Source organism: Ictidomys tridecemlineatus, chromosome 10 (assembly GCF_052094955.1).
Source record: "Ictidomys tridecemlineatus isolate mIctTri1 chromosome 10, mIctTri1.hap1, whole genome shotgun sequence".
Lineage (NCBI taxonomy): Eukaryota > Metazoa > Chordata > Mammalia > Rodentia > Sciuridae > Ictidomys > Ictidomys tridecemlineatus.
This window is the reverse complement of record NC_135486.1, coordinates 35,061,916-35,077,656: the sequence shown is the minus strand read 5'-3', so window position 1 is coordinate 35,077,656 and position 15,741 is coordinate 35,061,916. Positions and strand designations below refer to the sequence as shown.

Sequence of the window (15,741 nt, the reverse complement as noted above, 5' to 3'; positions counted from 1 at the left end):
GCATTTTCAAACATCAAGCAAAGAAAGCTTTATTAACACAACTACATGTTGACCATGCAGGATTCCACACCTGGAAGGTACACTATATGGGTTGGAGTCGGGTTGGAGTGCTCAGTATTGTAAAGACAGGTCTGCAGTTTCATCAGAAGATCTTCCATACCACACAATAGTGGCTATTGGTTCAATTTTAAATATCTCACATTGGCATTGGCAGTGAGTAGATATGTCCTTAGTGCCCCTCCAGCCACTCTTAGAATTGAGAGGCTTTGTTGACAGTATGAAAATACATCACCTGCCTTAGTCAGGCTATAAATATAGCCTGGGAATGTTTTTCCATCTCATATTCAAGTCGAAAAATAAATAAGCTCAATAGCAAAAAATAAATAAATAATTAATAAATAAATATATCTAACGGCAGAAGAGATATTACAAAAATCTTATAAGATTTTTGGTCCAAATTAAGATTAGGGACACATAAAGATGACCACATAAGGAAATAACTAATGAATAAATAATCTACACCGTGACCAGCACTAAATTATATGGCAAAGATATCGTAGCTTGGGGTCATGTCTCTGTGGTCCAGGGGACTAGGATGCCTGCTCAGGAGTATTCTCAGCCGCCTCATCACGTCACTCCTATTCTGTCTCCTCCATCCATCGCAGAAGAATGTCTAGTTCCCCCAAAGCCTTCACCACTGCTTCTTGAAGGTCAAGCTGAAAGAGACACACATGGTTAGCAACTCCTCTGGCTTCGGGATTAATCTTCTTCTCTCCCATTGGTAGGTCTGTTGGGAATTCTAAACAGAGCATTCTTTTCAAGACCAAGAGCTTGAAAGAAGTGCTATAATCTCAAGTGTCACAGGATGAAAGGAAACCATGGAGTCTACCACCCTGGCTTATCATCCCTATTTTTTTACATAGGGAAACTGAGGCCCAGGAGGTACCAGAATTGAAACTCCAACCTAAGCCTCTGATTCACAGAGCTCAAGAATGAGGCTGTTTTAAGAAGAGAGAGAGAGAGAGAGAGAGAGAGAGAGAGAGAGAGAGAGAGAGTGTGTGTGTGTGTGTGTGTGTAAGGACTGCCTACTGTGCACACTTCAATAATGTGAGAGATGGCCCATGTGACCTCAGAGAGCTCTTAACCTGAGGGCTACAGGATTTCTACCAGCGCGACATACATCCCACGCGTCTGTGATCTCAGTTCCAACAGCACACTCATCCCAACCAATGCCAAACTCCATACCTTTTCGAAGTGACTCAGAATCTGGCTATATTTCTCCGTTGCTTCTTCCCCACAACGGCATGTCATGCGGGCATGCTGAAAAGGACCCAAAGAATGATTTTACTTAAAATTCTGATTTTCTGCCCTTGCCAGTAATATGAGCAGGTGGGAATTATCTTTAACCCACAATCCTGTGAACTCTTATTCCTGTGGAAAATTCCTTTCTGACTTCCTTATTTGGGATTATTAAACTAATCATCTACTAGAAAAGGAAATCAGCGTTTCAGCTTCAAGTATAGAGCTCATTGTGTTTTTGTAGAATGAGGCAGTGTTGGAGGAGTTTGTGATTACTGGGCCCTCAGATGGTCTCCCCACACCAGCTCTTGTTTGGAGCTCTTGTTTAGGGTTGCAGAGCAAATCTAATCCCTCGTGGGAAGAGAACACTGAATTACAAGGTTCTATTCACCTGACCACAGGATGCACTAAGACACTGTACTCACCTCACCTACAGAAAAGGTGTAATTTTGTGGATGATAGGTAATTATCATGAATATCAATTAGCTAGCACTTTTTAGTCTTTTAAACTTTAAAAATTACTTTTTGCATAGACTCCAAAATCAATGAAACTGTGTTTTTAGAACAAGTCACACAGATGCACAAAGATTATTAGAACTTTTGGACTCAGTTTTTCCATCCATTCAATGAGAGCAGGAAAGAGAACTTGACTGCTAAGTCATTGAAGCTATGGGCTCAAGATGGATCCTGTCACCCCAAACCCTTACTCACACAAAGCCGGAGGCCCTTCTTGATGGTAAGAAAGGAATTGGCGAGACTGCTGATGTTCCGGAGGGTATTATGGTCAAAGGTCTGGTAGTTTTTGAAAACCCTGTCCAGGTAGAGTCTCAGTAAATGGCGGAGAAGGCAGCACCGAGCTGAAGGCTGCAGAGAAGACAAAAAGACAGAAGTGTTGGTGGGAAGAGGGGAAGGGGCAGATAAGACCAGGGAGATGGGAATGCTCTGGCTTCAGACTTCTTCCCAGAACCTACCTGGGCCAAGCACATACCTTTGTGTCTTGCAAAGACTCGGTCCTCCTTAAGATTCTGATGTCAATGTTTTCATCTTTGGCTTGCTAAATAGAAAGCAAGACAAGAAAGGACAGGTCATTAGCTGCTGCCATGGTCTTAGACACCACAACCTCCCGCTGCCAGGGCCTGGTGGGAGGAATCCTTCTCCAAAGCATTTTAACCTTCTGAACTATTGACATTTCTTGGGACGCAGCGTCCTGGTAAGGTGACCCCAGCCCTCCTCTTTTCATGACCACATTGCCAGGGCTGCCAGGGAAGACAGACAAGGAACAAACAGAACAGGCAGGGAGGTGCATGCCTCCCTCACCTACCACAGTGTCCCGAATCTTGGAGAAACCGCTTTGTATTTCCTCGAGGTTTGTGGTGATCACACAGCTTCCCAAGTGGAGAGTCTTGAACCCAGTCGAAGGCGCCCAGAGGAGACAAAACATAACAGAGAGAAGACCAAAGGCAAGACGGGAGCCTTTCATCTTATGTCTGGAATCTGGAGACCACGGAAGCTGGGGATTCAAAAGAAAGAAATGTGACTTACTCATTTCCCATCTCATCCTTTAGAAGCCAACCCAGCCACCAGGGACATGCCTCCCCAAGGTGTCCACTGGGGGGCAGAGGAACCAAACAGGCTCATCTGGCTCCAACAGTACTGCTCGTTCACACAACTCACTGAGAAAAGCCGTGGAGTCTCCTACAGAGAAAAGCCTTCAGGTACCTGCTCCAGCCTGTGCCGTGGTATGGTACCACAGGTCCCTGGTCCTTTATGCTGTACCTATTTCAGCTCTGCCGTCATTGCCCAACAGGGAAGTCTGGAGCCACAGGTACTCACAGTGAATAGACAGAGGATGACATTTCATGGGAAATGCCAAAACTTGTTTGGGGGAAATGACGTAGACAGATTTCTCTTCCAGGATGCCAGTGTAGCTCACCCTTCTGGTCCCCTTAGACCCTCAGGGAACTGGGGGAAAAAGCAAAATCTCACTAAAGTCATGACTGTGCCACCAAAAATACTTAGGAAAAAATCTTCTGGATTTTTATGGTCACCCACAGGGTAGAAGTGCTTTGCTCTGTCTGGCATTTGTCTGAGATCAAAGTGATTATGGAAGACTAATAGATTCATTTGGCCCCAAAGGCAAATACAAAGTCAATGATTCATCACAGTACTACTGCCAGAGAAAGGAAAGACTTGACAGATGATTGGTGGAATTTCACCTCGCATCTCTTGCTGGGAAGAACCTAGGGTTCCCACAGCACCCCCTACAGGAGGAATGTAGTCAGGCACTCCTGGGATCAACCTATAACCATGTTTTCCTGGTCTAATGTCTCAGAAGAGGACAAATGAAGTGATCCCCCCCAAAAGGAAAAGAAAGACGGTGAGGGAACTGCAGTGAGGCTGCTCAATAAGAGGAAAGTTTATAGTGTCTGTTGAGTTTTGAGATTAAACAAGAATGGCCTGCCGTTAGGGGAAGACAAGCCAGGGTGGAGGGGGACAAGTTCAAGGAGACACCAAAACACTTAGTCATCAAGATAAAGCATATAGTTGGGCATGGTGAGAGACCCTATATCAAAATATAAAGGGTTGGGGATGTAGCTCAGTGGTAGAGTGACCCTAGGTTCAATCTTCAGTACCACCCCGGCACCAAAGATATGTTAAAGCAATATCAAAATGAATTTAAAATATCTGCAATAAAAAAATATCAAAATCTTAAAAACAGAATCTGACAGTGCCCTGCTGAACACTGGAACAAAAGGAAAAATATGCACATCTATACATATGCTTTCACATATTTTTATGGTTACCTTTTATCTCAAAAACATATGATGAAAATATAATTGGTGACTTTTTGTCCCTTGAAACCAGAGAAGGAAAATTATAAGAAATTTGGGGGCATAAATAAAATATTTAATTTAAAATAATGTTGTGAGTTGTAATAAACCTATTACTCAATTTTTCAATATTCAACTACTTTTAATATTTTGGGAAAATGGCATACATAAAATACAAAAACATGCATACATACACACACATATACACTTGTCTTTCCTTTCACATTGATTGCCCGGCTTTGGCACAATGCTGATAATCATTAGCATTTACTGAATTCCTCCACTGTGCCAAGCAATATGCTAGACACTTTTTTTTTATTTGTGACCACCCGAGATACTGCCAAATGTAGGAAAGGCAATAAACAAGAGAAACCCAAAAGTTTCAGAGGGAAAACCATGGATTGGCAGGCAATAAACAAGAGAAACCCAAAAGTTTCAGAGGGAAAACCATGGATTGGCAGACAAGAGAACTTTGTAGTAAATCCCTTCTCTACAAGTTTGCATCCATGTAGGTTGTCCCGCTTTGCCCAGGGATGTGGGGGTTTCTGAGAATCAAGAATCTTAAAAATGAAAAATAACAGGCAAACCAGAATGAGCTATCCGCCCTGTAACTATGTGACCTTGCACAAGTCAACTCATCTCTTCGAGTTTCAGTTTCTTAGCCCAAAAATGATGATAATAAAACTTACCCTAGAAACTTATTTCAACATTAAATAATCTGTTGTTTATATACCTAGCACACTATCAGTGATCAATTCATCTTAAGTAGAAATTGATGATAGTTGCCTTAAACTTAAGATATATGTAAAATTACCATAAATTCAACAATTCATTGAATACCCAGTGTCCTGAATGTTGGGCTAGGTACTGAGTACAGAGATAAACATGGCAGTTTCTTGTCCTTCAAGAGATTACATCCCCATGGAAAAGGTTCCTTTGGACATGGCCCTCCACATACTTTGGTGAATGGGAAGACGGCGCTGATCATGCAGAAGGCTCTTACTGGAACTGCAGAAGGGCTGTTGCTTCAGATCTCCTAGGAGTCTGTCTCAAGCTGAGAGGCTCCAGTTATTATATACATGTCACATGAAGGAAGTGAGCTCGTCCAGGTGAGATTTGAAACTCCCACATAATTTCTCTTCTGGCTTCCAAATTCCTCAAGAGCTAACGTAGTGTAATAGCACCAATACCTTCCTCTTCCAGCAAGGATGGCCTGAAAGGATTAATGACTACAGATGTGGATAAAGGATGTGCCTCATCTGGCCCCTCCTTCCTGTTTGGTAAAATGGTAGTTGGGACAGAGAAGATCTGAATTGCAGAACTGGAAGAGAATTTCAGGGTGTGCCTTTGCCTTCTCCTCTAAATCCAGTTCTTAAACAAGTTTCTCTCCAACTCCAGATGATATGGGCTCATTCCTGCTATTTCTCTTTGCTTTTGCTCTTTCTACCATTGCTTTCCAAAAATGGCCCCACTTCCTTTTCTCCATTCATCATTAAAGAGGAGATGCCTTTATCCCTGAACTACTCTGGCTTACACCAACTACTCCCTTCTCTGACCTCCAATAGCAGATTTTCCTTTGGCACCTGAGAGCATCTGGTTTATGGGCATTAATATTTCTCACCTGGCACTGGTTAAATTCAAGCACTTGAGACAAATTACAGACAACTTTTTTAAAAAGATCAAGATGGTAGAGATTATAATATGTTCCTTTTTTACTTTTCCCCTATTCAGTACCTGAAACTCTGAGCTCTTATATTAGAACCCAGGAATTCTACAGTAAACAGGCTGACTTTGGCACATCCTTTCTGGATTCAGTTTATGAATCTATAAGATGACAGCAGCAGAGTAGATAATACACAATTTCAATTCTGACATTCAATGATTTATTGCTTTTCCACCTTTGAGATCAGAAAGCTCTTTTTAACATCTCTCAGTATCTTCCTACAGCTTCCAGAAAGTGAAGGTCATGCTTCATAAATATGGAAAATATGCGTGGATATAAATAATCTAAATATCTCTTAAACTATTTAAACTCATGTCTGTTTTTTTCCATCAATGGTGCTAGGTAAGTAATCACCCATAAACACCATTTTCATCTAAAACTGGGGAATGTGGTCTGACAAGAATACTTGAAGTTTGCATAGGCTGTACTTCTGGTAGTCAATTCTTTTTCATTAACCAGGAAAAAATATAATTGCTTTGGGTTTTGTTTTGCTTTTGTTTGGTACTGGCTGTTGAACTCTGGGGCACTTTACCACTGAGCTATATCCCAGATCTCTTTCGTTTTTAATTTGAAATAGGGTTTCATTAAGTTGCTGAGGCCGCCCTTGAACTTGTGATCCTTCTGCTTCAGCCTCCCAAGTCACTGGGATTACAGAAATGTGCCACCATGCCCACCCACAGTTGCTTTGTTTTAGGCTACCTCTAATGGTCAGTTGAACTCAGTAAATGATACCTAATCCTAGTTTTACTTGAATAATCAAGTATCCTCCTTTCCTGTACCAAAATACCATGTTCTTGAGCTAGGGATGTGCCTCAGCAGTAGAGTGCTCACCTAGCATTCTTGTAGCCCTTAGTTTGATCCCCAACACCACACACACACACACACACACACACACACACACACACACACACACACACACACTATATTCTTTTAAATTCCTCTGGCTAGATCCCACATCCTGCTGTATAAACACTAATTCAACTCATCTCCTCTACAAAATATTCCCGCCTCACCCTAAATTCAGCCTTCACTATATTTTACAAGGCAAATTTGATCTTTCCTACCTTTTCACATCAGCCTTACCGTATATATAGCTTTTTAAATTTATCAAAGTCAATTACAACTTTTTGGTCACATGTCTGTGTTTTCCTGCTGGCCTGAGAACTCTTTGCTCATCTTGCAAAGTGACAACAACCGAATAAACTTATTGATTTATAATTGTTTCCTCTTTATGCTGTGTCCCAAAGCATGAGCTCCATGATTTAATTTAGGGGACCATACGCATCTTCTTCAGTAAGGTCTAGATCCCTGTTTCCTCCTGGTAAGGAATTCTATCATAATGGCAAGAATGCTATCAGATGATGATATCCCTGCCCTGCTGAATCATTAGAGCCTGAAATGACTTTCAGTACACTTAGTCCAATTCCCTCACTTTGTAAATGGGGAAAGTACAGTTCAAAGAGGTGAAGGAACTTGCCCTAGGTCACTTGGCTTGTAAGAGAAAGATTTGGCAGTTGAACTCAGTAAGAGTTCATTCCACTGCATTTTGAACTCCTCTCCTATAGCAAATTGCTTCCCTTTAATATGAGACAGGGAGAAAAGTATTTCTTACATCATAGTTCTGGCAGAAGAAATGAGTATTCAATGGAAAGTATGTATAGGGTGCTGACACTCCCAGTGCAAGGAACCAAGAGCCAAGAAACGCAGCTCTTCCTCCTCCTGTTCCTCCTCCTCCTCCTCCTCCTCCTCCTCCTCCTCCTCCTCCTCCTCCTCCTCCTCCTCCTTCTTCTATTTTTCTTTTTAGGAGGAAAGTTTTATTTTGATTTGTGGTTTCAGAAGTTCAGCCCATGGTCTGCCGACTCCATAGCTCTGGCCCAAGGTGTGGCTGGACATCAAGGTGGACATGGGTGGAGGAGGTAAGTGACTCAGGACATGGCAACCAGGAAGTGGAGAGCCAGGAGACCCGATTCGAATACTCACTTCTCCACCAACTTTCAGTGTGACCTTGAGTGACACAGACTACTCCTTATGCTTTTCAGGCATTCAGTATTTCATCAAAAAAAAAAAATGGGGCTATCCACCTTGCCTGTCTGGTTCACCAAGTTGGCAGGAGGAATATGTATACAAACCTTTAAGTACATAAAGTGATCTTTATCATCCCTTGTGTCTGACAGAATGGATTTTAATGACATGTTCAACATTATCCAAGTGCCTACATGTGCAAGAAACTGTGCTAAGGTGTCCAGACAGGTCTCTGGCCCTTATTTGCATATAGCCTTTTGTGGAGGATAAGGGTTTTGCCTGTAGAGCCACCAAGAAAGTCACTACTACCCAGATATGGAAAGAAATTGCCAAGGAGTGCAGAAGAGGGACCTATCGGCTGAGCCTTGAGTGATGGGTAGAATTGAAATGAGCAAAGATGCTGGATGGAGGGGGATGAGGAAGGTGGAATATGTGACAAAGGGCATTCAGAATGGAAATGGCCTAAGGTGGCAAAACCCACCGTGTCCTTAGGATTGGCAAATGGATTTGCTTGGATGGAGCTGGGTTTCATGTAGAGGAGCAGTATGTAATCAAGTTAGAAATATGACTATACATCAGCAATAACCGAGAATATCATTCCAAGAATATAAACTGAGATTGGGAAGTCTACAAATCTTAATTTTGGCTCTAGACTTACTTTCACTCCACCAGGTAGTCTTGAGAAATTGGCTTCCCTTCCTCAGCTGTGAATTGTAGGAAAGTAAATAATTTTTAAGTCTTACTGATTCTGTAGGTTGTTTTGTTGTTGTGTTTTCCTCCCTGACACAATAGGGAGCCATGCAAGGTCTTACAGTGAAGGAGACAAAATTAAAGCTTTGTACTAACCACGGGCTCTTCAAAGACCACCAGAGCCTGGCACACTGTTGGTTCTCCAGTGGAACAGATGGGGGATGTAGACATGGTAGAGAAGCCAGGGATACATTTCATGTATACATCAAATCATCTTCAGAAAGAGGGGTTTCCAAACTGGGGGTCCGTATCTAATCAGTGCCAGTAACATTGTAAAGATAAGCCAGACAGACGGAAGAGGAGAGTCCCTTCTTACAAAACTCAGCCTCCTAAGCAAGCCATTTTTGGTCAGTTAACGATTCTCTAGGCACCAAGAACAAAACTCAGCCACTCCTTTTTTCCCTGCAACACATCTTGAGTATGCAGCCCAGGGTTTTGCATAGCTGGGACGTCCCAGTTGCTAATATCTGGGCTTCCTGCCCAGTTGCATCACTTTGCAGGGAAATGCACAGGCCTTGGGGTTTTGCTTGGAGGAAGAGCCTGCACTCACAGGCAGGCAGGTAGAAGAAGCCTTAGCCACACCCAGATTGGCAGCACTGGGAATTTTCCCCACAGCCCCTGCAGGAGGCAGACAGGGTGGGGGTGAGCTGAGCAGCTAACTCTACCAGCAGTGTACACTTTTCAGTTCCTTGTCCCGGAAGCTGCTGGCATGAGTGGCATCATTTCCCTTTCCTGTGCTTTTTTTTTTTTCCTATTGTGCTCTGCTTTAACCGGCTCAACTTGCTGCCACTCTTTCTACCAAGAGTTCCTCCGGACACAGCTGAGCTCCCAGAGTTGGCTAACTCCCTTCACCAAGCTGCTTGTGAAGGGGAGCCCTGGGAAGAGCCTCCCTAGACAAGGACTTAGGAACAAAAAGCTAGATAAAGCCTTGAATTCAATTTCCTCAGCTAGAAAATTCTTTTCCTTCTAATTTTGCAAACAAACATGGAGAATCTCTTAGGTGCAGACACTGAGCTGCATCAACCCAAAGTGGTACAAACATGATTGCTTGGTCCTCCAATAAAACCTCAGAGCATTGTGAAGCCTTTGATGCCAGAGTTCTTAACCTGGGAGGAAAAAATGGGAAGAAACCACATCTTTTCATAAGTACCTAATCAAAATTCAACATTTTCTTTAGTTTTGAGGATAGCAGCATATACAAATCCACAGTCACATTAGCAGTATAAATGACTTTGTCACTGATGGAAATCACAAAAATAAAAATATATATATATATATAAATATAAAAATATATCTCATTATAGTTTTTCACATGTCTTAAAATACAATTTATATTCATCACTACTTAGAAATGCTGCTAGATCATGTTAACAAAGAAACATTTATGCATAATCTACTTGTCATTTCTATATTTTCATAGCTATATTTCAATATATTGGTTTCATAATCTTTTCTCTTTTATGCATTCATAAAAATTATTCTGCCAGGCATGGTGATGCATGCCTGTAATCCTAGTGACCCAGGAGGCTGAGGCAAGAGGATTGCAAGTTCAAGGTCAATTTAGCAAATTAGCAAGACCCTGTCTCAAAAAAGGGCTGGGTAGGGGAGGCTGGGATGTAGCTTGATGGTCCAGCGCCCCTGGGTTCAATCCCTAGGATCAAAAAATAAAATAAAAATTATTCTTAGCAGAGTTCCTAAGTTTCACTGGTGTGCCAAAGAAGCCCATGGCACACAGAAGGTTAAGAATCCTTGTTGCGATGGCAGAGGAAAGACCCATGGTATGGTGACCACACCTAACAATGTGAGACAGAGTCTGGAAATAAAGAAGGTATTTATGGAGAAGATGGAATAGAAAAATTGAGAGTCCATGTACTGGCTTTTGGGTGGAAAAAGGGAGTTGTGCCTGAGAGACAAAGATGGCTAACAAGGTTTCTTGGAGAAAGTGTGGGTTGAGCAAGCCATTGAAGAACTCAGGGCTCTGTGAGCTTTGGGGATGGAGAGACTATGTCAGTGTCAGAAGGACTCTTACTTCTATGGCGAGGAAAGAGGGAGCAAAATTATTAAGACCAGAGGGTGCTTCTGTAGCCATGCCTAAGGGACACTGCCCCTGCAGGTATTGGGTGAGGTTCAGGGCAGGTATTGAAGAAGGTTGAAAGGGGCCCAACTGCAATCAACTGGGAACACCAGAGTTGCAATGACATTTTCCATTCCTAAAAAATCTATGACTGCTTTTCTTTGGTAACCTGCTAAATCCAGAATCCAGACTCCAAATCAACATCATACACATCCATCCCAGGAGCTCAAGAGACTTGCTGATTCACATGCTTCCCATTGTTTCTAGCCACTTGGTTGTCTCAATGTGACCACCTCAGGGGTTACCAGAGGGACAATCCCTGCACAGTGCCTCAGGGGCATCTCATCTACATTTTACCTTGCTCTTCATGGCCACCTGTGGGGGGTGTTTTGGAGACACTGGGGAGAGGATGAAGAAAAAGTCAATACCTCTTGAGTTCTTTCTCCTCCCTCACAGGATTGCTAGTTGAAAAAAGCCAAGGATTCCCTGCCCCTATAGGAAGGTGTTACTGCTGCTACTGGCCTTGTTGGGACATACCTGGGATGACAGGTCTCCCAAGAGAGTAGGGGCCAAGTTAACACCACATCTCAGAAACCTGATCAGCCCAGGGGGTCTGTGGAAGAACTGAACTTCAGTGGAAGTTCAGTGGAAGAACTGAACTTCAGCCTTCAGGATGCAGAAAGAAGGAGCATGAAGACCACAGTCTGGGGAAAAATGGAAACCAAAGCCAATAAGACCAGATAGAAGGGAAAAATAAGTCCTTGCTATGAGTTAGAATTTAGAAAGATGGAATAAGAGGGAGAAGTTCCAAAAGAGCAAGAGAGCATTCAAGAGATTTCCCAAAGCCACAGGCTTCCTCCAAGAGGGCATTGCCTGCACAGCTGGAGAGCCCTTACTACACACACACACACACACACACACACACACACACACACACACACATTTAAGAAGAAAGCTGTCCTCAAACAACTGTGTTTTATGGGAAATGAGATAAGAAAATTTGAGACTCAATAAATAGTAACAGACATCACTTTTTTAATGAGTATCTACTACCACCAGGCACTGTACAAAGATCTTAAATCCTCATAAAGTGTCATAATCAAATCTCTCCTTCACTGTGCAGATAAGGAAACTGAAGCCTAGGTTTAGTAAGATCACTCAGTAGGTGGCAGAGCATGAGTCCACACCGAGCCTATTCTCTTTCCCACTTGGCCAAAAGTCCAGGCAATTAAAAAAAAAAAAAAAAACCAGTAGTCTTGAACCTGTGTAGCTGTTAGAGGTTTGTTCTGGAAGATGGAAGGAGGCTAGAGTGTTCCCGAGGAGGAGCCCAGGCTCTCAGCTGGGCTGGGAACATTGTGTGACACATTCAGAAGTCAGCCTCTGCTCCTTTGCTCTGTGTTGGTCAATAAATCTGTGTGCAACTTCAGAGGCTTGTTCTAGTAAGTCCAGACCCCTTTTGATGTATCTGGGTTTAATTATCTGCATTGCTGTCCTTCAACTCAGTAACCTGGGCCCTGGGTTATATAACCTTGGCCAGAACAAGGCGATATTCCCCCATAACAGGAGGAAAAAGCACCAGGACCAGGAAGACAGGGCCTGGACTCACCTTCTAGATCAGCTGTCCCTTAGCCATGAGGCCCTGGGCAAGTTTCCCACCTCTCTGAGTCTCATACATCTTAACTGACCCCATGGGGACAAGATCTTCAACCTCCTTGGAGGCTTCACAAGATCCTGCCTGTAAAGTACCTAGTGTAGCCCTGAGAAATGAGGTGGATTCCTTCCCCTTGCACCTTAGCAGTTAAGGATGAGCTCTAGATTTTTCAGGATCTCTTCCAGTGGCTGATAAAGGACTCAGAAGGTGAGGTTTGGGAGAGAATTGTATACTGGGTTCTTTAGCAGGTATTTGTATCTTAAGCATCAGATTTGAGAAGGGGGAAAAAAAACCCAATTCTGTGACAGGCCCACTGCATACTTAAGAAAGAGTCAGGATATGCTCTTCAAGCATCAAAGGAAAGAAATAACATGTAGACGGTGGGAAGACACACACACACACACACACACACACACACACACACACACAGAGTCAGGAGTACCAAGTAAAATGAGTCAAGGTCAGAGAGGGAGAACTCTCTCCTCCAATGTCTCCTCCCCCTCCTCTTCCTTCGTTACCAGCCCTTCTTCCACCAGTGACAATGACAGTATTTCTTTTTGGCAGACATAGCTCTTTATGCCAGCAAATCTTCTTTTCCCAGCATCTAATCACTCAAGCAAGATGCCTGGCCACATACCATCATGGTGGAGGGCCCAGGCTTTGGGATAGGATGCCTTGAGTTGAACTCTAGTTCCACAACGAGCTACAAGGCCATAGGTGTATTATTGAACCTTACTAAGCTTCAGACTTCTTCACCTGGGTCATGAGGTTTGTTGATCACTTCTACTTTATAGGATTAACATTCAGAGTGAAAGGGAAAATGTAAGTTAAGGTTTCACCTCAGTACCTGCTACATAATGAGTATTCAACATGTTTACATCATTGTTGATATTTTGGTTTCTTCTGAGACCAGGTAGCTTGGATTGGAAGCCTGAATCTGCTGCTTAGGAGCAGTGTGAATTTAGATGAGTTACTTAACCTCTCTATGCCAACATTCCAGGAGGGGACCTTTTTCATTTTATTTCATTCTCAAAAGTTCTATAGAGTTGTTGGTAGAACTAAAGGAAATATAATTTAGACTATGATATTCTTTATCATGTATATTTCTTAGGCCATTGCCTGGAATATAAAAAGCACTATCTAAATATTTACTATTATTGTTGTTTTCATTCATCCAGATAAGGTACTCAAACATGGTGAATTCAACACCTGCTAAATGCCAGGCAACAAACAAACCAAATTGCTCCTATACTCATAAGCTTTCACTCAAGTGAGAAACAGATGATAAACAATATAGGAAGCTGGGAAAACAGGAAAGGGGTGTAGGTTTTACCGAAGGTGGAAATGGGATGGGGTGGTTTTGCTCAAATAGCACAACTCTTGACTGAATGCCTGCAGGAGCAGGGTACAAGCTGGGCAGGGGTTTGGGAAGCACATCTAAAAGATGGCCAATGTTGGAATTGCTGTCATCCCACCATCTCCATGTGAGTTTCCATCTAAAGTCTTCTTGGAAAGCATGGGTCCTCTGCCAACAAACTTCCACCTTCTTAGTAGCCTATGAAGCTCATGAAAAAAAAATTAAATTTCTACCTCAGTTTGCAAATGTGCAAGTCCTACAGTAAGAACAGGTCCAGGACCCTGGAGGAACACAAAGTAGATGGGAATGGTTGTCACAGTGAGCCTGGGAAAGCAGTAGGGGACTGTTAGAAGTGGAATGGAGGCACCATCTTAATAACTCTTAATGATTTTAAATTATCCTATAGGGTAGATAGTCAGGGGTCACGGTCCACATTACAAGTGAGGTCCCAAGAAATATATTGGCTTGTCCCAGGAAGTTCATGGTAAGACCAGTAAGTGGCTCTGGGTTGGCCTTGCCTGCACTACACCTCGCAGCCTCCTACTCTGCTGAGGTTGTCCTTAACCTCACTGGATGCCCACAGGGACACTCTGAGTCTGCAGCTGGTATCTGCATTTTATAGGAGAGGACACTGAGACTTGGAGACGTTAAGATCTGTGTTTCAAGTCACAGAGCTCTAAACCAGGTCTGCTGACTTGGGAGGCCTGGCTCTCTCCACGACAGCATGCACTGTGAGAGCGCGTTCTCAGGCAGGAATGAAGAAAGGTTGTTTCAACCAGCTGGTTACAGTATTGTCACTGCCCAGGAAGACACATGTGAAGGACTTAGCCCCTTAGCACTGAGCTTGATGCTCACTAGATGTCAGTTTTATGTTCTCCTCATTATTAAAGATGGGTATTTGTTCTGAATCATCTGTGGACTGTCCACCTAGAAGTGGACACTCTGCCCAGGGTGCACCATGCCTGCGTGCAGTATTTGTTCAGGTATGTCACCGTGACAATCATCCCTTGGTCAGAAAGGTACTCTCCCTAGCCCAACACATACTCCCTTGGAGAATGGATTAGGATCAGAGAAGACATAGCTAGGCTGGGAACAATAAGAAAGAAGGACCAGAGAAAGACAAAATCAGAGTGACAGAGGGAAGACAGACAAAATAAGAGACTCAGAAATGGAGGGATGTGGAGGAGCAGTCAGTGGTCACAGGCCCTCTGAGGGTCCCATCTTCTTGATCTTTACGTGGAAGAAAGGGTGGAATGAAGAGCTTTGAGACCCAGTGCTCTGGTGGATGTGGTGGATGTGGTTTGAGGATACCTCTCATGGTTTCATGGGTTTGAGGTCCTCGGTATGGCAGTGTGAGAGGAGGTGAGACCTTTAAAAGGTGGGGCCTAGGGAAACTCTTCAGTCATTGAAGGCTCTACCCTCAGAATGAATGAAGGTGGTTCTCATGGAAACTGAGTTAGTTTTCGAGAGAGCAAGTTGTTTAGAGTAAGCCCAACCCCTGAAGCACTCTCTGGCTTCCTGTCTGAAGATGCCATGTCCTCCCCCACCATAGGCTCCCTCCATCTTGATCTGTCATGAAGTACTCCCCAGAGCAGAGCCAACGCCAGTTCCGTGCCCCTGAGCCTACAGAGTCCTCAAACTTGTAGAACCAGGGGCTAAATAAACCTTTTCTTTACAAAAGTTACCCAGCCTCAGGTATTTTCTTACAGAAAAAAAAAATTGAAGTCCTATACCCAGTTTTGAATACGTTTCTGTACTAACTTGTTTTGAGCGCTGGGTAAATTCTTATCCCCCCAAGACCTCAGCTTCCCCGTCTTTTATGTTCTTCCAGATCTCTTTTGATTTCTCATGTCTCACTTATGGTTCCTTGACAGACTGTCCCTGAATCAGAAGACATTTGCACTTACTGGTAAAGCATGGAGTTTATTCAGAAATGTCAGTTGGTACAATATGTACTACGAGACCCTTCAGCTCAACGTCACAGACATGGGATACACAACTTCACAATAAATTAGTGGGGAGCCAACCCTCTCC

General features: G+C 43.2%; 1 protein-coding gene across 1 annotated transcript; it reads right to left on the bottom strand.

The window, feature by feature from the left end:
* Positions 1 to 371: 371 nt before the first annotated feature.
* Positions 372 to 3,284, bottom strand: Il20 (interleukin 20). Its single transcript, XM_005329477.3, has 5 exons — positions 2,621 to 3,284; positions 2,288 to 2,353; positions 2,011 to 2,163; positions 1,246 to 1,320; positions 372 to 716 (listed from the first exon to the last, which is right to left on the bottom strand). Exons 1-5 carry the CDS (start codon positions 2,855 to 2,857, stop codon positions 639 to 641), a joined length of 609 nt encoding a protein of 202 aa, XP_005329534.2. The 5' UTR covers positions 2,858 to 3,284; the 3' UTR covers positions 372 to 638.
* Between the last annotated feature and the right edge of the window lie 12,457 nt (positions 3,285 to 15,741).